The sequence below is a fragment of the Emys orbicularis genome, chromosome 8, assembly GCF_028017835.1.
Source record: "Emys orbicularis isolate rEmyOrb1 chromosome 8, rEmyOrb1.hap1, whole genome shotgun sequence".
NCBI classification, from domain to species: domain Eukaryota; kingdom Metazoa; phylum Chordata; order Testudines; family Emydidae; genus Emys; species Emys orbicularis.
In genome coordinates this window covers 82,376,480-82,398,702 of record NC_088690.1, presented here as the reverse complement: position 1 = coordinate 82,398,702, position 22,223 = coordinate 82,376,480, and the positions used below count along the sequence as shown (strand labels likewise).

The 22,223-nt window shown below is 42.2% G+C and overlaps 1 protein-coding gene across 1 annotated transcript in view; it reads right to left on the bottom strand.

Moving 5' to 3' along the window:
* The window catches only part of LCP2 (lymphocyte cytosolic protein 2), a 51,236-nt gene that overhangs the window by 9,944 nt on the left and 19,069 nt on the right, over positions 1-22,223 (bottom strand). The window contains exons 4-13 of the mRNA XM_065409533.1: positions 12,271-12,336; positions 10,125-10,156; positions 7,255-7,292; positions 6,000-6,183; positions 4,848-4,948; positions 3,421-3,490; positions 1,421-1,504; positions 1,253-1,278; positions 1,143-1,162; positions 934-1,038 (exon numbers count right to left, since the gene is read on the bottom strand). Coding sequence (XP_065265605.1) covers positions 934-1,038; positions 1,143-1,162; positions 1,253-1,278; positions 1,421-1,504; positions 3,421-3,490; positions 4,848-4,948; positions 6,000-6,183; positions 7,255-7,292; positions 10,125-10,156; positions 12,271-12,336 — 726 coding nt within the window. The remainder of the gene's footprint in view (positions 1-933; positions 1,039-1,142; positions 1,163-1,252; positions 1,279-1,420; positions 1,505-3,420; positions 3,491-4,847; positions 4,949-5,999; positions 6,184-7,254; positions 7,293-10,124; positions 10,157-12,270; positions 12,337-22,223) is intronic.

Sequence of the window (22,223 nt, the reverse complement as noted above, 5' to 3'; positions counted from 1 at the left end):
CATGTTTTCAGCTGAGACTTAAGCTGATGTCAGTTTTTGCAGACAAAAATAAATATGGGTATCAGTTTTAACCAGCAATTTCTTTTGCTCGTTTAGATATACGTTTTTGATTTGCAGCCACAAGAAGGTACTTGGATGTCCAAGCCCTGATCCTGTAATGAGCTTTGCAGAGATTCAGGGGTCCATCTGTGTGGAATTTATGGCATGGTTGGGGCTTAATCGATCTACATTTCAAGTGAAATAGTGCACCTGCTGTGTTCCTCACACAGAAATGGAGTTTGAATATCTGGCCTTAAACTTCAACTGAATGATGAAAATATTAGTTGTTGCCATGGAGCCCTTAGCCTTGTATGAAGATATCTGGCCTCCTTCCTAGTATTTTGACTGCTGGTTGGTTAGCAGACCTCATAGTATGTTTCTTTTATATGGTGTACAGCTCTATCAAGAAGCTGTCTAAGAAAGGCCAGCTCTTGCTAAAGGAAGTTTTTTGCCAAGAATTCAGGGATTTGCAGGGTGACCGAGCTGGCCTAGTTGTGAGGAATAAATGAAAGCCTTCTCCCTCCACCATATCATAAAAGGGATATGGAGGTGAGGGTTGAGTTTGGTAGTCAGGATAATGAGAAAAAAAGCTTTCTAGGAAGAAGGCTTGAGCTGATGGGAGAATCATGGATAACATTCCTTTTCCCTTCTAGAACTTGGCTGAAGTGAGCCATACTTTGGGCCTTAACTGTGGCCTTTTGGATGAGGCAAGCCCTGCTGTATTTGTGTTTGGTCCTTAAAAAGGCAGAGCTTTTTCACATTACAATAAAGTGGGCATCACTGCAACACTCTTAGGTAGTGGTGTCTCTACCGACATTGACTAATTATGTTTTCCAGATTGTTGTGGAAAATAGTTACAAATAGTTGTGTTAACATTTAAAAATAAATGTTTACTTTACGGGTGGTGGCTTCCTTCCAGGGACTGTATTGCCTCTTTCATGTTTATCGGCTGGTGGTATGGGAGGCTTTTGTATCTTTGCTAACTGTTCTCCCAGAGATCTAAAATACAAGAGAGAGATGGTGCAGCAAAGGTCAAATGCTTTTTACTGCAATATAATTTGGTAACACTGATAGTGTATGTCACCCAGAGGCTAATGTCTTACCTTAGTTGTGGTGCCATGGGCTGTAAAACATAAGGAAAAGTTACAAGAACATATAAGTATGTTTTAAAATAGATCCAGGTACAATAAGAACCAACCAAATGGACTCTTACCTTGTCAGGAAACACTGCCCTCTTCCCTGAAAAGAATAAAAAACAACACTTTAAAAAAAAAAAACGTAGATAATTCATTATAAGTTCTGTGAAACAGTGGAGGCTTGCCAGGCCTGGCTTTGATACCTTTTCTGGTGCAAAATGAACTTAGCATGAACAGATACTGACCTGCTGCTGGGCTGTCTCTTTCAAACGTTGGCCCAGGACGATCCAGTGGGGGTTTTGTACGTCTGTCTATAGAAGGAGCTGGGGCTAAACATAAATACTGTGTAAAATATTGTGCTAATACAAGTAACACACCTTTATTTTGTATTGTATCTGTCACAATGTGGTATCCCTTCTTAGAGTTGCAAGCAATATCATTAAGGCCCATAAATAGTTAAGGTTGGCTGAATTTTGTGTTTGCTTTTTTATAATGTTGATGGACAATATCAATGTTTTAAAGCATTTTAAAATATTTTATTCTAAATTTTCAGTTGCACAAAATTATGGGGGATGTCAGACAATGGAGGGGTCAGACTAATTATTTAATGATGGTATACACTGACATTCAAAAAGTTAAAGCTTTCTAACCATTAAAACACAAATTGTCAAAATATACAAAATAAATATCCTTAAATCAAACTTTAAGTTCTTAGACAAAGTAAGAAATTCTGCTTATCTGTAAACGTTGATTGTTATCAATGGAAATATTTTTTTCCCATTGCTTTCGGGGAGTCAGCAAGGGGTGTGTCCACCCCACACAAGGCCTGAAGGGGTTAAGGTGACCAGGTAGGCCAATTAACTGCCTAGGCTGCACCTGGAGGAGGAGCCAGGCAGCAGGGATTAATTAGAGCAGTGGTTCCCAAACTTTAACTACTTGTGAACCCCTTTCACTAAAATGTCAAGTCTCGTGAACCCCCTCCTAAAAAAATGAATATTTCCAGGGATTTTCTCCTTTACTTGAGTATAAAATATAAAAGCAGTGATCTTGGAAATATAAAATTTGTTTTATGACATGATTATTACACATTATTTATTATTATTATTTATTATTGCAGTATTTTTATTACATTATGAAAACGGCAACACTTCCAAGATCTCACTTTCGTAGCTTGTGTCACTTTGAATGAGCCTGTTATAAAACAAGGCTCCTATGTTTCATCAAGGAGTATCAGATATGAAACAGCATGAAGGTATTTAAGAAGCCAACTCAAAGAGTTCCTCCTACACAAGCATTCAGGTCTTGAGGAGTCCAGGCAAACAACGCACGTTACAACAAAGCCTAAACTTGTTCTTCATAATAATTTTAAAAACAATACTAGCTGCCTATTTAATTTTAAAAACAACAAAAAATATCCACCTCCCTTTCCATTTCTTATAAAGAGTCTTGAAGTTTTAATCTCCTCAGTATGATAGATATGCTTGCTTTGATCTGCTTAGGTCTTGGAAGTCCAGGGGCTTCGGGCTACTGGTCCTGTGCTGCCTGGGATCCCTAGGGACAGCTTTGTCCGCCATTAGGGAATTTTTTCCTGAGAACCCCCTGTAACATTTTGCGAACCCCCAGGGGTTCACGAACTCCAGTTTGGGAACCACTGAATTAGAGACAAGACTCAGCTGGGCAGGAGCAGGAGGAGCCTGTATAAAGCCCAGATGATTGGGGGGGATTTTTCAGGGAAGTAGTTTGCAGTTACTCCCTGTAAGGAGGGAATTTGGGCTGGCAAAGCAGAGGGGGGGTCAGAAAGGTAAGAGAGGCTTGGGGGAAAGCAGCATGATGTGGGATAGGGCATACCTTGGCTGCTGATGAGACGACCCCTGGGCAGGAACCTGGAGAAGAAGATGGGATTGGGTTCCCCTCCCAGCCACTGGGGAAGTGGCACAGACCAGGCAGTGAAGAGCGATCTGCCTGGGACAATTTGTGCTAGATGACTTTGATACCCCAGAAGAATAAGCAGGAGCTCCTGGAGCCAAAGAGGGGCTGCAGGCTAAGAGACACAGAGTACAACTGCAGAAGGGGCATCGGCCTGGCAGAACAAATTCCCAGCACTACCAGGAGGCGGTGCCATCCAGCGGTGAGTTGAGCACCCTATCACAGTGGGATAGAGACACTAACACAGCTCTAGCTGGAGACCATGAAAATATGCATTATGCCATAGCTTAAAAAAACCCAGACAAATATTTTCACTTACGTTTTAAAGGCTTGGCACTTTTATCTCTATTCACATCATTATTGCTTGATGGAGGAGGGTAAGGTGACACCTAAAACAAATGTTTTTTCAAATGATTAAAGTCTTCTCTACATGTACAGAGTTCAAGGATTTTCATCTTATCCTCTGTGGCCATTGAATACATCACCAAAATCACCTTGCCACAGCTGTCAACCTGTGCATCTGTTAGAGCCCAAAGAGCCATTAGGGTGTCTCCCCCCCCCCCCACACACACACACCCATTGCAGAATTCTATCCAGGTAAAAGGCCTTTTCTGGCAACTGCAGCATTGGCTCTGTCATCTCTCTGCCCCTTTGCAGGAAACCCTTAGTGCAGAGTTCATTCCAGGGCGGGTTGGGAGCATGTCAGGGGCAGGAGGGAGGAGTAGCTAGAATAGTCTTGCTTAACTCCTGATGCAGAGTTTTGTGCATATAAATTCAAGGTCAAAAGGGATGAGCAGACCAAGGAGAGCATGGGAGCCTAGTCTTGCATTAAGGAGAGAGCTGCTGTGTCAGGGGCTGTCAAGTTCCTAGTGGCAGGACTGAGACCAAAGAGAGGAATGTGTTGCTGAGTATCTCATGAAAACGATGAAGGTGATTGCACTTAAGCATGTGTTTCTTCAGACACACCTATTCTTGCCGGAGTTTCATTATATGGTCTTCCAAGTAATGGAGGCGAGAGGTACAGCAGACTTCATACCACTCAGTAGGGAGTTTGGTGCTTACTGATTAGCTTTACTTGTATCCATGTATAACTTCCATGCACATTTGTGCTGGAATACAGAGAGTTTGTATAACCAGCTCAGTGCTTGCAAGATGATGATCAAAGCCTTAATCTGCCAAATTAGGGAAAGGGTAGTTCTGTTAACCCAGTGGATGTTGACAAATTCTGAATGTATCTAAGAAAACTGTCAAGCCTTCAGCAGGGGAGGGCAATGACACTTCTTTATCCTCAACTTTGCTTGTTGCCTTTGTTGAGTCAGTTCAGTGCTCCTACCTTTCCATCTCATTCAGCGCCAGATCTTGTAAACCCTTCTCCCTCCATGGAGTGCTGCCAAATTCAATGGGACAGCCAATGGAAGTGAGGGTTTTCAAGATCAAGCCCTCTTGGGGAAAGCTGGAGTACTGCTAAGCAAGGTGTTCAAAGGCTACAATTTTCTTGAGAATTGGCTAATGGTCACTAATTGCCAGTGTATATGGCAACATTGCAGTATGAAACAATTTCCATATATTTGTTTCACAAAAAAGAATTAATCATTTTAGCAAAAAATAATTATTCTTACAGCCAAAATATTTTTCCTCCTCTTTCTAAACACACAATCATTATGTTGGACATGGAATTATACTTGGGCCTTCTAGGAGATAATGCAAAGGAAACAAATGAAGTATTGTTTAAGAAAAGAAACATACAGGAGTGACTCTACCCGGATATGCTGCTGGTACAGGGGATGGGCCAGGTCGCTGTGGTGGAATAGGAGGCTGGGGAGATGGTCTAGCAGTTGTGGGTCTATCTAAAAAAATAAAAATAAAAATCACAAACTGAACAGTTAAACACACAAAAAAGGTTATTTTCTTTCTCTCTCATTAGATCTTCATTCTTAAGTTTAGTTTATGGTTATGTAATTTTACATTACATGAAGAATCCAATTTTGCTGTGTTACGTCTCTGTAAATCCATAGTGACTCTGGTAAAGGTTGTTTTACTTTCTGTGTCCTTTTTACGCCTGACGACTTGAATGTCACTCTGGTATTGCGCACACACATACCGGGCTCAGTTCTCTGTTGGCCTGCACTTTATGTATTCATTCACACCTCTGCAAAGTAAGTATGAAATACACCAGTCCAGATGGTAGTGTTCTGCACTGAAGTAAATGACCTCACAGGTGTAGGCCAATGGAGAATCAGAACTAGAAAATGACAAATGTATGCATGATATGCTCTGGTACCAAGTCAACTCCACACAGAAGTGATATAAACTTATAATACTTACACCTATTTTCACTGTTTCTTGCACTAGTTACATAGTGTAACACCATACTAAATGGGGGGAAATGTGTGTTTATCTTGATGCAGATCCCAGACTAAAGTCCCAGCCTTGATCCTACTGAAGACCAGGGCAAAATTCAGTGACCTGTTTGTTTGTTTGTTTGTTTGTTTTGTTTTGTTTGTTTGCTTGTTTGTTTTAAAGAGAAACAAACCTTCTGGCATCTTTCTTTCTATGACTCATTTTTTAGCATGTGCTTAACTTAACATGTATATTCATTAAGACTGCTCATGGGCTTAATTGCTTTGCCTACAACTAATAAGGCCTCTATCCAGCAAAGTGAACTCCTAAGCTGTCCCTTCAATATGCCTAAACGTCAGTGTGGTAAGACCAGAAGTTTAATGCTTTTTCTCTTAGTTGTCAGTCTCAGAAGACATCCCAGAGTTTCCACAAATTTGTATTTTTCAATAAAAAGACATTTAGAAAATCCACAAACAGGTCTAGTGAAAGGCTCTATATTCTATTACCAATTCCCTAAAATATCCCATCCCTTCCAAAATTACATTTTGCACTAGTTACCTATGTACTCAGTGTTGCTTGGAATTGACTTGGCAGGAAATATGACATTATGGGGTGCTACGTCATTGTTGGATGGAGGAGGTTCATAATCATCACTGTCATGTCCTGGTTCATCAGTTGGTGATTCATAGTCGGCGTCTTGTTCCTGTTCCTCATCTGGGCTTTCATAATCATCTTCTTCTTCCTGCCATATGCAAGTGAAAAACAGACAATGATTATATACTACATAACTTAATGCAGTGAGCTTGTGTTTTTTATATGGTAGTGTCTTTCATCGTGCAGGATACCAAATTTTATCACCGGCGCTCAGGGATTGTTTCATCCCTTCATCAAATGAAGTGATGGAGTGTGTCAACATTTACACAGAGCATAACACTGCACAGCAGTTTAGGATAGGAAATGAATATCCTTTTACAATAGGAACTCCAGAGGAAACTTAACAAGAGAGAAAGTTACTTAGTTGATTTTTTTTTCTCTCTAGGCTCTCATACCAGACCCATCTCCCAAGCCACTAAGATTAAAGAAAGTCACAGGGGATGTAGAGGACCTCAGTTTTATATCTCATCCAACCGATGTTAAAAGGCGCCTCCTAGCACCAAGCTGGGGCAATCATTCAGTGGTGCACTCTTCCTTAATGCTCCTTCCTGCGAAAGCAGGTCTTTGTTAGGGGCTTTGTAGCCCCTAATGCAGGCAATTATGTGGTTCTGACCCAGCCCAAATAGGTATAGTTTGTGAGATCTGATAGGACAGTGATGGGCAACCTGCGGCCTGCGGGCCACATGCAACCCATCAGGGTAATCTGATTGTGGGCCACGAGACATTTTGCTGACGTCGACCGTCCACAGGCACTGCCCCCCGCAGCTCCCAGTAGCCGGGGTTCTCTGTTCCCAGCCAATGGGAGCTGTGGGGAGTGGCACCTGCAGGCAAAGGGGCCGCAGGGATGTGCTGTCCCTGATCTGGAACTTGTCACTGATCTGTAAATGGTGTAATATTCAGTGTAATTTCTCACCAACCTAGAGGATGGAAGTTTTAAAAATGCTGAGAACTGGGCTAACTCTGCTCCCACTGAAGTCCATGATAAAACTCCCATTGACTTCAAGGGTGTAGAATTAGGCCAGCACTGAGTGCTTTTGAAACTCCCAGCACATTCTCTTCTTTCCCCTTCTGTTGGGAGTGTATAGCACAGGAATTGATGGAGCTTAAGGGAACAGAGAATCTGCTTTGAGTGTTAAGTGATCTAAAACATGATTCTTACAAATGAAGACCAGCCTTCTTCCTCTTCTTGACAGCATCCTGTGTAAGAAAACATAACCGTGGACCTGTTAGCACTTGTTGGCTTCAGAGTACCAAAGCCTCATCAGGTAAAAAGGCACTAAGTTTCACAAATAGCGACCATTAGAGAATCAAAATAACAGACCAGTTTGCCCAAGGAGAGGGATGTGTCCAGCTCCCATGGCAGCCAACAGGAATTATGTGCACATATTTGCAGTTACCTTCTGGTTGAAGGGTATTAGTTGAACATCCCTTGTGTGTCATGATTTCTGCTGTGACCGAGGCTATGTCTACACTGCCAAGTTTTTTCGCCAAAAGTTATACCACTTATATTAAAGCGCTTTAATTAAACCACTGTTGCATGTCCTTGCTATGCTCCTTGTGTCACTGGAGTGCATCCACACTAGCAGCTCTTGCAATGACACAGAGAGCAATGCACCGTGGTAGCTATCCCACTGTGCATCTGGTCGCAGGGTGCTTTGGGAAGGGTTTGCAATGCCTCATGTGGCAGGTACAGCGACACATGATGCAGGTTTCTCAATCCCATTGTTCCATGGGCATCCTACTAGATTGCTAGATGCTTTTCAACTGAAGTGTGTGGGGGAGAGTGTGTGACAGGGAGTGTGAGAGTATGGAGGGGACGGGGAAGGAGACAGACCGGAGAGTGAGTGTGTTAGTCTCTAAGGTGCCACAAGTACTCCTGTTCTTTGTGTCAGCATGCTGTCTCCTAAGTTCAGACAGCTGTCGAAAGCAACCTGTTCTGAGGCAGGGGGAGGGGAAAACCCTGACATCAGCCCCCACCTCCCTCCCTGGCTCTGCACAGCACATAGTATGTGTGTGTCTGTCACACACACACACACACACAAACACACACACACACATACACACACACACACACACACACACACTGCCTGCCTGCCTGCCATTGTGTTCTTAGTGGGGGAGACAGCAGGAGCATTCCATGTTAATCATTTGCTTTGTGTCCTGCAGCAGAGCATCACAGCACACCAGCTGTCGGAATGGAGCTTTGAAAGGGGAGGGGCACATGCCTTCATGGCTGCTGAGTTCAAAACAATGAGCAGAGCGGTCACTGCAGGCATTGTGGAACACCTCCAGAGGTCAATTACAGTGATAAAAGCAAGCAAGGTGTTTACACTGGAACTTTGGGGATAAAATCTTTGCACATGCTCGTCGAGGGGGTTTTATTATAGTGCTTTAACAGGAGTTTCCTCTCAAAATGTGTACGCCTCGGCTGTTTCATGACCAAAAGCTGCCTTTTGGCAAAAAAAACTTGGCAGTGTAGACCAGGCCTGAGATGTGTCCTACCCTTCAAGATTTAAATGCTAGTTGAAGAATAAAGCATTCAGAACTGACTCAGCTGTTAACCTCTCATCCCATGCTTTATCTTGTTGCTAATATGGAAAGTTGGGTGCAGAGCTGGGCAATTTTTTCCCCCAAATACTATTTTTTTCAACTGAAAAACATTTTGGGGGTCTCTGTACATATTTGTGTATTCAGGTCCAATCTGCAAATAGTTTTGGCTGAAGGGAAAAAAAACTTCAAGAAAATTGTTTTGTGTCAACAAAATGAATTTTGACTTTTTTATTCAACAAAAATTTTGAAGAAAAATTTAGTTTCAGTTCAAATCTGAATGGAGTTTTTTCCAGAATTTTTTCAGTTTGGTCCCTGAACCAAACAATCCATTATTGGCTCCGATCTAGTTAGGTGTCCTTTTTAACCCATTTTCAATAGGACCAATGGGGGAGTAGTAACCCGTGGAAGTACAGGTACTCTTGGCCCAGCTAGTAAAATGTTTAAAATGGAAGCTCAGTGCAGGGAAGCCATGTGGAAGCTGCTTAGCCCCTAATGAAGTCTAGCTGCAAAGAGAGGAGGACATTGTGCCTTAGAGGTTCAATAGTCACATGAATGCTCCCAGATTGCATCTCTCTCTCTCCATTTTTCTTCCCCCCATTGTTCCTCCATCCCTGCTATTAAAACATCTTTTTGTTAGCTCTCCAGCTTGATGTTTCTCCTTTCATTCCCTCTCACCCCTTGTGCTCTCTTGACTTCCTGTCTTTCTCCTCTTGCTCTGGGCCCACTCATCTTCCCTTCTCCTCACCTTCTGCTATTCTACTTCCCTCCTTCTCTGCCTTTCACACCTTCCTCTTCTTCTTTCCTCACTGTCTGCTTTATCTCCCCCCTTTGTTGTCATTCTCTCCTCCTTTCCCTAACCAGCACTGCAGGTATGGTGGTGGGGGGCCAGCATGAAAAGCGCTCCCAGCACCCTAGGTAGGCAAGGGGAAATTTGGAGCATCCCCTTGCCAAGAAAACATATCCAAGGACTTTTCTGGCCCAACTGTACCTGTTTACAGAACCTTGTTTTACTCAGTCTAAGAACCTTATTGAATTAAGGTATCAACTAGTGTAATGTTCCTTATTTGGTAACAGACACAACACAAGCAGTTCTAACATGAGATTGCATCACTCTGCACACACTCCACCCACATCCTGCTGGCATGTGCTACTCCCAAGTCTATTAAAGGCACCATCTACAATAGCCTCCAGCATTTGGGTGTGTTTGGATCTGAGGTTTTCCTTCATACTCATCTCTAATATCAACAATAATTTAGCTCATTAAGTTGCAATTAATCCTGGAAGTTCTTGGACAGATGTATTATCCAATGTAGAGCTAAACTCAAGGTAGATGAGATCTATGAGCATAAATATTTATAAGAGAATTTTTGAATGAAGACAGTTGGATGGCAATTACTGTAAATAAACTGTGCAAGCAGCTAATTAATATTTTAATCTTTTCAAATATTATGTGTATTTAGATAGCAAGTTCATATTTACCTGTATTGTCAGCAAACTTCTGCGTCTGGGTCCTGTGATGACATTACAAATTTTTTTCACATTTTAATGATTATGAACTAAATATGTCTACTTTTAGTAAAAGCTATAATTAGAGTTGAAAATAGTCTTCCATTATACAAGTGAACTTGATTTTGACCCTCTTCTAACTACTAACTTTTGCCAAAAAGCTAAAAAATAAACTGCCTGAAGTTTCATAAAGCTGATCCTAATCCAGACTAGATTATTTTGAAAAAAGTTTGAGGCACATTAGTGTGTGTGTGTTGTATGTGTGTGTGTGTGTTGTATGTGTGTGTGTGTGAAATGTTTGAGAAGTTTGGCATCTCACCTCATTTTCTGAGCCTTCGTCTATGTGGCCCATTAAAGTCAGTGGGAAATATTCACTGTCATACAGTTAAGTACGTAAGTGCTTTCAGGAGTGGGGCCTATTCTGGTTATACTTAATTTTGATCAAGTTTGGCCTAAAAACTCCACAGCCTTGCACATGTGGGTCAATTGCACAAGTAGTTAATTACACATGTGCAAAGTGGTTGTAAAACCATGCTACCCAGATCATGATGGTGATGCTCTAAAGTCATTTTGCACCAGTGGCAATCAGGGCTGGCTCCAGGCACCAGCCCAGCAAGCAGCCCCAAGGGGAAGGGGCGGCACGTCGGGCTGTTCCGCGGCAATTCGGCGGCAGGTCCCTCTCGGAGGGAAGCACCTGCCGCCGAATTCCTGCCGAAGAAGAAAGCGGCGTGGTGGAGCTGCCGCTGGAGTGCCGCCTATCGCGATTGCGATCGCGGCTTTTTTTTTTTTTTCCCGCTTGGGGCGGCAAAAACCCTGGAGCCGGTCCTGGTGGCAATGACTACAAAAGGCGTAGGGCAATGGGAAGCCAGGGACTCCAAATGTGTGTTAATCTGTGGGTTTTGGCAAGGACCAGTGCATTTTGCTAATTTCAACCAAGGTTTATAGGATAAATAATTTAGTTAATACTGGTTTATGTTTATATTGTGGTGCCTACTGCATTTATAAAATCTGTACTGTCTAAGAGGGCTCAATGTCAGGGGCTACTCTCATCAGCTGGGGAGCAGGAGGGAGACACCCACATGTAGGGCTGAAGGGGTTAGTTTGGGGATTAAAGGGTCCATTGTGAAGTCTGGAGCTACTATTTTAGCTATTGTAGCATGGCAGTTGTGTTTTCATAATACTCCTTTCTTTATGGTGACTCCAGTACAAAAGGTTCCCCAAATGACCCATTAAGAACCTTTTCTTGAACTCTCCATCCCAAGAATCCCATCATGGATGTTTAGGGACTGGTGACTTGAAAAATAAAATTCAGAGAGAAATTCAGCCAAATTTATCATAGTAGCTGAGATATTTTTCAGAGCTCTGTAGAACATTTTGACAAATTATCTATTAAAAATATCTATTAAATCACCTGAACAGCTTAGAAAACTCTCAAGCAATAATGAATGAGAGAGTCCATATTTTATTAAAATAGAACACAGATCCTCACTATATTAATAACTTTGCTAATTTGTGAACCTGCTGATGCTCATTCAAAAATATTCAAAATAAATCTAAAGCAGTCTCATGCCTTTTCTTACCAAAGATGTAATATCAACATCCTCTAGAGACATCTCCTATTAAGGTTTTCTTAATTTTATCCATCTGAAATATAGTATACTGATATACATTTACTCATATATTCCAATGTATTATAATTTTTATTTTGTTTTATTCATTACAATTTGTCTTTAAAGCACACCTCTGATAGGATATTTACATTAATATTACCACTATAAACAGCAATAAATAATTGTAATTAGCTTAACTTGCCAAAATATGGCCCAGTGTTATAAACACTCATGCACATGAGTAAATTTGCTCACATGAGTAGTGACTGAGCTCAGTTGGATTACTCAATCTGAAAGTCCTTGTAGGTTTGGGCTCTTAATGAGGTTGTACTGTACTAAAATGAATAACAGTAGAAATAAATTGAAATTCCTTTTTATCATGTTTTCTGAGACTGATTTTGCTATTAAATAACACTGGAGATCTTCTGTTAGCTCAAATGGAAAATCATTCTGAAAAGTTTTGTCTTAATAGTTTGCAAAAGAAAAAGAGGACTGAAAGGTTTACTTACCGTTTTGGGAAGAAACTTATTCTTCCCTCGTTCCTATTGATTTCTTGACTTAACTTACTTAGAATTCTGTTTAAAATAAACAAACAAAAAAACCTCTTATACAAAAATGATTTCCTTAATACCTATCTCCTCTTCTTTTTGTTCAATGCTGCTTTAATTGGTTTTTTCACTTATTTGATTTTTCTTTTCTTTTTTTAAATTTTATTTTCCTTCCCCTTCCATTTGGGTAAATAAAATCTATGAATGCAGGGTAGCATATTCTGCTGCATCACTCGGGTGGTTGATATCTATTCTTATCTCTATGCCCAATGCACTATAATATTTTTATTGTCAAAAACAAAATGGCCAAAAAAATTGAAACGTTGGGAGGGAGCGCACATCAGAATGGGATGCCATGTAACATAATGCTGATTGGTTAAGCATTATCTCACTTGGGCGATCCATGAAAAGGTGAACAGCAAATGCTTCTGCAGAGAAACTTGTGGAGGGGCCCCTGGGGCAGAGTGGTGGAGTCTTGGAGGGGCTTTCAATGGACCAGAGGAAGTAGGGGCTGAATGAAGGAACTGCTGAGGCTGGTGATATCACAAAAGGTGGGGGAGCCTCTGGCAGGGGTGCTCGAGGTGAGAGATGGAGAGTGAATCTCAAAAGAGGGAGATTTGGGAATGGTGATGGGGCATCATAGGGAACAGGGAGCCAGAGGGTCAGAAAGAAGGTCTGGCTGGACTTGCCTGGGGGTAGGGGCTACCTGAGGAAGGGTTAGTAGAGCTCCAAGGAGGGAACCCGAAAAGTCTGCAGAGTGCTCAGATTGCAGTTCGCCCCAGAAGCTTCCCACATAATAGATCGAGGTGGGCTTTGGGAGTGCTCACTTTCTCTAAGGAATCTCTACCCCTCCAAAGACATTCCAGCGACCCAGAAGCAGGGTTTGGAGGTGGGGGGGGGGGGCGGAGAGATGATGCTGGACATGCACAGGTCGCAGCACAATATGTATGTATATTTAGAAATAATTAAGATGCTCCAAGACAGACTTACAAAGTAAGATCAGCAATTTCTGTGTATACAACTATTTCTCTAATGCTCCCAGTTTCATTCTAGGTTACATTTGTTCTTATTGTAATAAATAAGTTACTTTTATTTTTCACTAACTGACAATCTGATAAGGTATTTAGACACCAACCCGACTACCACTCTTTGAAGGGATGCTACCTAATAATTACCACATGCAAGAGTGTATCTCTGGGTTTCCAGTTCCTGGGGAGAAAGGGTTAAAACCTTTTAACTTGAAATCTTAAAAAGACAAGAAGTGAATACTGGATGGCGGCAGCAAAGGTATCTGATAGACCAGAGGTTCTCAACCTTTTCCTCTCCCCCCAATATACTATAAAAACTCCATGGCCCACCTGTGCCACAACAACTGTTTTTCTGCCTATAAAAACCAGGTCTGGCCTTAGGGATTAGCAAGCAGGGCAATTGCTTGGGGCCCCACAAAGCTAAGATGCTCAGGCTTAGCCTTCAGCCCTGGGTGGCAGGGCTTTCTGCCCTGGGCCCCAGTGAGTCTAATACCAGTCCTGCTTGGTGGACCCCCCTGAAACCTGCTCGTGGCCCCCAGGTGGCTTCGGACCCCTAGTTGAGAACTGTTGACCCAGATTACATGGAGGTACCTTGAGTTCTGCCCCCTTCCCTGCTCACAGTGCATAGTTGCCAAGTATGTATGTGGCAGCAGTTCACCAGAGGGGGAGCAGGTCCTCACACTGTCGAATAATCACTCCTGACTCTTCTTATCCTGTCCCTTTTCAGCCAGATTCACCTAATCGGGATCCCTTCCACGAGCAGAAGCAGACAGGATAATCTGGCCTATGTCATGTCCAGCATTTGCAGGCTGTGCCAAAAATATTCATATATATTCAATATTTTGGGGGCTGAGACACTCTGACTTATGTAATTTTTCAGTAGTGCATGTGTGCAGCATTAGGGATGGGTCACATGAGTGACATTTTACCTGGGAGCAGATATGCAAATATTGCTCATGATGTAAAGTAAACAATAACCCTAGAATCCATGGAAGCCAAGAGAGTAATTTTTACTCGCTGCCTTTGCAAGAGGTACCCTGAGACTCAGGGCCAAATTCACCACCAATGTAAGCAGATGCAACTCTGCTAAAGTCAACAGAGCTGTGCTAGCTAACGTCAGTAGTGAACCTGCCCTTGAATATTTTATTTTGTTTTAAAGACAGTTGTACAGTTGTGATGAGTCATGGTCTTATTTTTAATTCCCCTTATGCCTTTGGTCAGGAAATAACCTTAGGAAAGTCCCACAAATGCTGAAAACACTTTTTGAGACTTGAATTTCGACATAATTAAAAACATCCAACCTACTTCTAGTTCTTTTTTTCATGTAGGTGTGTCAAATATAACAATTATGGAAATAAAATATTTGACTGTAAAAAGTCAAGACCCTGTTTGGTTGGTCCCTGACAAAAACAACAACCCTTCTGACTTCTCTAATATGGTAGCATCTTTTCTTACTGTACAATTACACCACAGGCCTTAAACAGATCAGTGACTTTGGCATCTTTCATATGTCAAATTCTTTGATTATGGCTACGGTGTAAAATTAAGTTGACTATTTTTATTTTCCTCTTTCTCTGTTTTTCCTCAAAGTAGGACTCTCTAATTCCTTCTAAAATAATCAATAACATTAAATATGTGAGCTCTTTGGGGCAGGAAATATGTCCATCTCTATGGTCCTGATTCTGTAAAGACTTCTACACAGGCCTCATTTTATGCACTGGAGTAGTTGCACTAAAACCAATCACATGCTTAAGTGTTTTGTTCGGTTAGGTTAGGTTAACTGAAATAAATGCAAGCTATCAAGCACTGTCCTATTAAAAAAAAATTGAACTAACATATTGCATCCAGTACCACCCAAGCAATGTTAATCTTATTCTCAGTATTGCTTTTTCTATCCTCCTTGCCTCTCTTTCCCCCCGTCCTGGCCCCACAACATAGTGTCTTGCACTACTCAGTGAAACTAGAAATAATTCAGGGAAAGGATTGTGTCCTTACTCACTATGCAAAGTGCCATGGTGACCTATCATTTTGTAAGCAAGTGTCAAATAGTAACTTAGGATAATTAATATTACTTTATCTGAAAAATTAGAAAATGGAGTCATTTGAAGTCATGAACACCCAGCCAACCACCCTGCTACAGTGGGGAAGTGGGAAGGAGGATGCCGGAAAGCTTTAATATTTTCAACCTTCCTTTTCTGCAAGCACGAGTTTGCAGTTCTCTGATTTTTGTGCAGATTTGACACTTGCCCTTTTTAGAATCCCACAAGCAATATCCTTGTTTAAAAGGGATTCGGGCTGGATATGTCTGACATCCTCCCTAACACAAGCTCTAAAAAGCAAGGAAATACCAAGTTTCAGAAAACCTCTTAACTGTGTCAAACAGCCTGTCTCCATGGAGCAACAGACTCTACATCTTCACAAACTACTTCCTTCTGCTGTAACTGATAAGGAAACTGACTGCACCCAGCCTTCTCCTCTCCCTTAGCATATAACACATACAACTTTACGCACAACCTCAGCAACTATTCCGGGGTAATGTATGTAGACAGGGTAGATATGTTGTGTGTTTGCAGGGAACAGGATTTGAAAACTCATTAGTATGGCAAACTTTTTCTTTTATGAGCAGTTCTCTTTTTTTATATACTCTCTTTGGGAGTAGTTTATATTTTCCATTTCTTTTCAGTTTAAGTAGCAAAACAAAGCATCCAGTCTAGCTCCAATAATCTCTATCTAGTCAGAACATCAAAGATACTGGGATTTCTGGCCATGGAGCGCTTGCAGCACTGATCCCCACATTGGCTGCAGAAGGAATTTTCACTGAGCAAAGATTGCAGGACTTGGTGAGCAGTTTGCTCATCTCATCTTGCTGGAATAAATTCATTACTTGCTGCTTCAAACACTTCCTGCTATATCATTCTTCTCAGATGAAAAATGTTTTTCCCTAGATATAATATTGACAGATGATCTTTGCTTCTTTCCTTGTTTCTTTGTAGTCCTCCATCTGTCTGTATCCATCTGCTGTTGCTTGTATACTCTTTGAGGTAGGGACAGTCTTTGTTCTGCATTTTGTACAGTGCCCAGCACAATGGCCTCTTGGTCCATGACTAGAACTCCTAGGCATCGTAATAATAGAAATAATTCATATATCACAAGCCTTCAGCCAAGGCTTAGCAATGACATGAACAAAACATTGCTTGCTTGCTTTTTCTGAGAACCGTGTGCCCTTAGCAACAAATGTTTTTATAGAACATTCAGGCACAGAGACAGCTGGGTCTGCAGCTAGGTAAGGAAGGAAGTATCAAAACCACACTGCTTTTTGAGATGGGAGTAGTGGGTGATAGGACAGGATAAGGCCATGCAGCAACACTTGCAGAAAATGTTACTCTCGGACCATTCTCTCTGCCTTCACCACCAGCCGCTCATCTTAGAATCGGAAGGAAGTTGAAACAAAATCCTCTCAAACCAGCTTGTTTGCCTAATTAACTTCAAACGTTGTGAGTATAAGCAGAGTCCAGCCCAAGAATATTGGGGCCAGAGGTAGGAAGATACACGAGGGAGCTGGGGGCAAAGTCCTACACTCTGGAAATCCCATTCCCTGGGCACAGTGAAGAGAGTATCTGACCTTCTTGTGCCACCTGTGCTCTGCCCCTGGATAACAAGTTCTGCAGGGCAGACACAATAACATCATATTGGGTTCAGAGTTCACTGAAACTCCCAGCTAAATCTCTTCTGTTTCTCCTGCTTCTATTGAGCATACATGCACGTTAATCCCAGAACATCCATTTTAAAAAGATTGGTCTTTTTTGGTCCCTCAATTTTTGGCACTCAACTTGAGACCCTATGCAGGGGCCTGCTTTGATGGACAGTCAGCACTTTCTGAAAATCAGGCCACTTTAAAGTTTCCTCAAGTTGAGCACCCAAAATAGAGGCATACAAATATGAATTCACATAGGTGAAGACCTTCTCAGGAATTCTGAAGGTGCCATTGGATTCTGTATGCATTAATTGAGAAGAGACCAAGCTGCAGACTTCAAATCTGGGTTTTGATTCAGCCTAATATAGGGACATCAATTGCCCCCCCCCCAAATGCAGCTGCATCTGAACTTCCTCAAACTTCCAAAGTGTTCAGATCTGTGGTGATGGTTTAGCCCATTATAGAGGGGAAGGCCAAGTATAAAGCTTGGATCTCAGTTCATATTTTGACTACCTGCCAATGCTTGGAGCTGTTCAGATCCGTTTCTTATTCTGACCACGTTATATTAACCAAGGTATGTTTGCTGAAAGTTTGCCTCAAAATATTATGCAGCGTTTACTCACACTTGACACAGAAACAAGAGCCTTGATTATCATTTATAAGACAAACAGAGATTGTGAGTAGCAAAATAAAGCAAGTGATAGTGCTGCTTTTGTGACTGAAGCTTTATGATGTGAACACCTTGTCCATACTGTATGTTCCTTGCTATTTACTCTGCAGGCACCAGTTGCAGTCCCACGATTAATGCTGAGTCCTGTTTGCACTAAAGGAGAGATTCAGCCTCTTTGTTCTGTATAAAATGCAGCATATACTCCCCAGTCTTACAGTACCTACTCTGAGTAAAGAATGCATTTTCTGAGTGTTTACAAGTAAATCTGCCAGTTTGTGTTTGAAATTAATATAAAATTGGTCTATTCAAAAATTTAGTATCTGTCAGAATAATGTGAATTATCTTAAAAAGAAAATAACACTTCAAATGTCCCTATAATTAAAATTAATTGAAGTGTTTATGCATAGCGTATATTCATCGAAATCACTTTACAACTGAGCAAAGTTATTAATGATTGATTTATGTAATTGTTAGGATTTTATAGGCTACAGACAGAGGTAAGTCAACAGCTTGGAAAACTCTTAAGTAGGACCATCGTGACATCATTGGCAATTGTTTGGGTTACCTCTCTTCCTCTACTGCTGATTTGCATGCAACAGTTCTATTCCTTGTAATGAGTCAGTGGCATGAGGCAGACAGAATATGTAGCAAGAGTTCTCACAAGCACATGACTTGTAGCTGACAGTTACTTCTCCTTAAAGGTTCCATGGCTGCATGCTAGCTTAGGCCATCTCCCAGTGGCACTGATGCCTCAGCTTCACTGCCCATTGAGGCACTTCTGCAAGGTAACCTTAGGCAGGACAATAATGGAAGACCTTGATGTGCAGAGACATTTTAACCCAGGGACTGGTCTCCTCCTAATCTCTTTTCACTTAATACTGGCCTTTACAACATAGTCTTATATACCACTTGGTTGTCTTCCACTATTCTGGTGTACCACAGAATCTGCCCTTAAAAGTTAACATTTTGAAAAATAATGTAAAGTTAATACTCCATAACTTCAAATCATTAAAAATATCACATGCAACATTCTCTTGGGTTTCTTGTTTAGGGTTCATGTATGATATTTTTAAAAATTATTAAAAAGCCAAGGAAATTCTTAGACAGCAAATTACATTAACATGTGACTATACAAAGGTAACAAAATTATAATTGTATATATACATTGTAATGTCCCCAAATTGAACGTTATACTCTGGAAATTGAGCATTAAGGTTACATATAAAAGACATCTAAATATAGTACAGTATAGAAATGCACAGTGAAGGCATCCAAACAACTTTTGCTCTGCCATGTACTAAGGGGGGAAGGGGGAATATAACAATAGCTAATGTCTTTAAAAATTAGTTTAATTAGTTTAATAAAATCTGGGACCACAAATAGTAAAATACCTTAATCATAATCACATAGTTATTGCATGACATAACTGCAGGGCAGAGTTAAGGTTATTTGGATGCCTCAGCTGTACATTTCTTGCTTTAAAATGTTTTGGATTTCTTTTATGTGGAACCTGAACTCTCAATATCCTGTTTGTAATACTTGATTTAGGGATGGTTACAACATCCCTGTAGGTTTTTTTTAACTGTTATGTTACTAATATGCACTCTCAACCAAGTCAAGTCAGTCAAAGATTCTCAGCAGAGAATTTTCCCTCTTTGTAAAGAGACTCAGCACTGCCATAGAATTGGCAGAGGCAGCTGCCCTCTGCCTTCTCCACCTGCCCAGCATGAGGTTGGCAGGCCTGGAGGAAGTTACCAGGATCAGAGACCTCCTGGACTACAACCGGGAGGACTGGGTGGATCCCTATGGGCTCGGCTGGTGCATGGGGCTCTCTGCCCTTGGAACCCCCCGGCGTGTACTTCGGGAGGTGGAGGCAGCCTTATTGCCCACTTCTCAGTCTTTGCTTGAGTGGGTCCTGTGAGAGGGTATCCCACGCCCGCCCCTCACCTCAGGCCCTCTGGACCTCTTCATCAGGCCACTGCCCTGTGAGCCCTCTTGGCTCCCATCCCTTTGTACCCCGAGCTGGCTGCACGATTTGCAGCCGATTTGCATCCGAACCTCACCACAGGACCATCTCTACACGCTCATGCTCCACACTCTTCATTTCCCCACCCTCGTGTCCCACCCCGACACCAAGTGGCGGGACATTCTACCAGCTGCAGAGGGTGAGGGATCCCGGTGGGCCAGCCTGTATTCCACCTTGGTTCCACGGCCTGGTGCGGTTCACCCCTCTTCCCAACACCTGCCCTTTTTGCGGTGTGAGGGAGACCTTGGCGTATGTCTATCTGCAGTGCACCAGGTTGCAACCCCTTTTCCAGCTCCTCCAGAACCTCTTGTTGAGATTCTGGCTGCACTTTTCCCCGCACCTGTTTATATATGCACACCCAATACGTGGCCCCATGAAATCGCAGAACTACCTTGTCAACCTCTTCCTAGCCATGGCCAAAGTGGCCATTTATTACACCAGGGACAGGAGGCTGGCTGAGGGGAGGGGCCTGCGACTGTGAAGCCTGTTTTCGTTCTTTCATCTGTTCACGCATCCAGGCAGAGTTTCTCTGGGCTGCGTCCGCCGGTTCCTTGGACACGTTTGGGGAGCAGTGAGTGCTGTCTGGGGTTCTCTGCTCCGTGTCCCCTTCTGGTTCCTTAGTTTTGGCCCTCTGACCCCCACACTGGTTCCTGTTTTTTTCTTCGTTGTCCCACATATTCAGTTGAGCACTGGGTTCAGTAGCTCCTCCCCAGGCTGGGGGAGGGGCCTTTAGCAGTGGGTGGGTTTGCGCCCGCCAACTTCCCGGTTGTCAGGAAGGGATGTGGTGGATGTGAGCACAGCTACACCCAATCCTCTGCAGGCATGCAGAACCTTACCCTAGCAGCCTAAATTAGAGTTTTGATTCAAGGAGCACCTTAGACAGATCAAAAAACTAAGGCATATGTGTCTATGACCAGGAGACAAAGGACTTTTAACAAAGTTAGCTTTTCTAAATCATAGAATCATAGAATATCAGGGTTGGAAGGGACCTCAGGAGGTCATCTAGTCCAACCCCCTGCTCAAAGCAGGACCAATCCCCAACTAAATCATCCGAGTCAGGGCTTTGCCAAGCCTGACCTTCAAAACCTCTAAGGAAGGAGATTCCACCACCTCCCTAGGTAACCCGTTCCAGTGCGTCACCACCCTCCTAGTGAAAAAGTTTTTCCTAATATCCAACCTAAACCTCCCCCACTGCAACTTGAGACCATTACTCCTCATTCTGTCATCTGGTACCACTGAGAACAGCCTAGATCCATCCTCTTTGGAAACCCCTTTCAGGTAGTTAAAAGCAGCTATCAAATCCCCCCCCCCCCCATTCTTCTCTTCTGCAGACTAAACAATCCCAGTTCCCTCAGCCTCTCCTCATAAGTCATGTGCTCTCCAAGTCAGGTTTTACAGTAACAAATACAATAGGCTTCAGGATTCTGCAGGGTCCTAAAGTCACTTGATTTTACATTGACTTAAACTAAATATTCCATCATTAGAAATGTAAATACTTTGAAAGCCAATATATATTGGTCTAAAATATGGAAAATATGTAAAATTTGAGGTTATCAGCCCAGCAATTCTTCCAATGAATTACTCAGTATTGCGTTCATACAGTAGAATTTGCTTTATATAGTGCCTTTCATACTTATGGTGTCTCATATCATTTTACAAAGCATGGGGTAAGATACTGGCAGTGGAGCAGCCATAGGTTTGACAATACTTTACAGCTGACCGTGAGTGTTAGAACTTGCTTTGCAAAGAGCTACAGTTTTAGCCAGGATGTCTTGGTTATCCCTCGCATACACAAATACCAGGACTATCTTTAATTTTTCCCTGAAGAGCCACCAGGGACAGGTAGAAGGACTTTGCTAGAATAGTTCTCCTCTATCAGTGCATCCCCCAGTAGTACAATGGTTTGGTAATCAGGAGCTCAAAGATCTATTTTTAAAAAGAGCCTAGATACAGCAGGAAATAACAAATATTAAATACCACTTAAGAAGCCTGCAGGGCTTTCAAATGAATAATGCTCTTGTGTGTTGCTTTGTTATTTTAAGTTTGTCTAGAAAAGAAACTTTTTGGGAAGAAAACCAGAATTTCTTACACAACCTTACACATAATGGGCCAAAAAAGTCTTTGCTCCTTTCGGGGACTAAGGGAGGAATGAAAACTTTATTGCTCAGGTACTCCGAGTCATTCTGTCTACACAAGGTGGGATCCCTCAGCAAGCATGCTGCATAGTGCTCCTTACACCTGCCAGTGAAAGGTACTTTGCCTAGGCATTGCTGTCAGACCCTGGCAGGCATGCAAGGGGGTTGGATGGTGGTCTGGCGAACATCCCTTGAGGGAGGTGGACTAGCCAGCGCATTTAGTGCTCACACAGTAAGTGCTAGAGGTCTGCCGCAGGTGCATGGGGAGAAAACCTGCACCCTCTTCCCCATAATGCTCCAGCTGGAATTGGACTCACACAGTGACCTATTGGTACCAATCACTTATTTGTGGCTGAATATT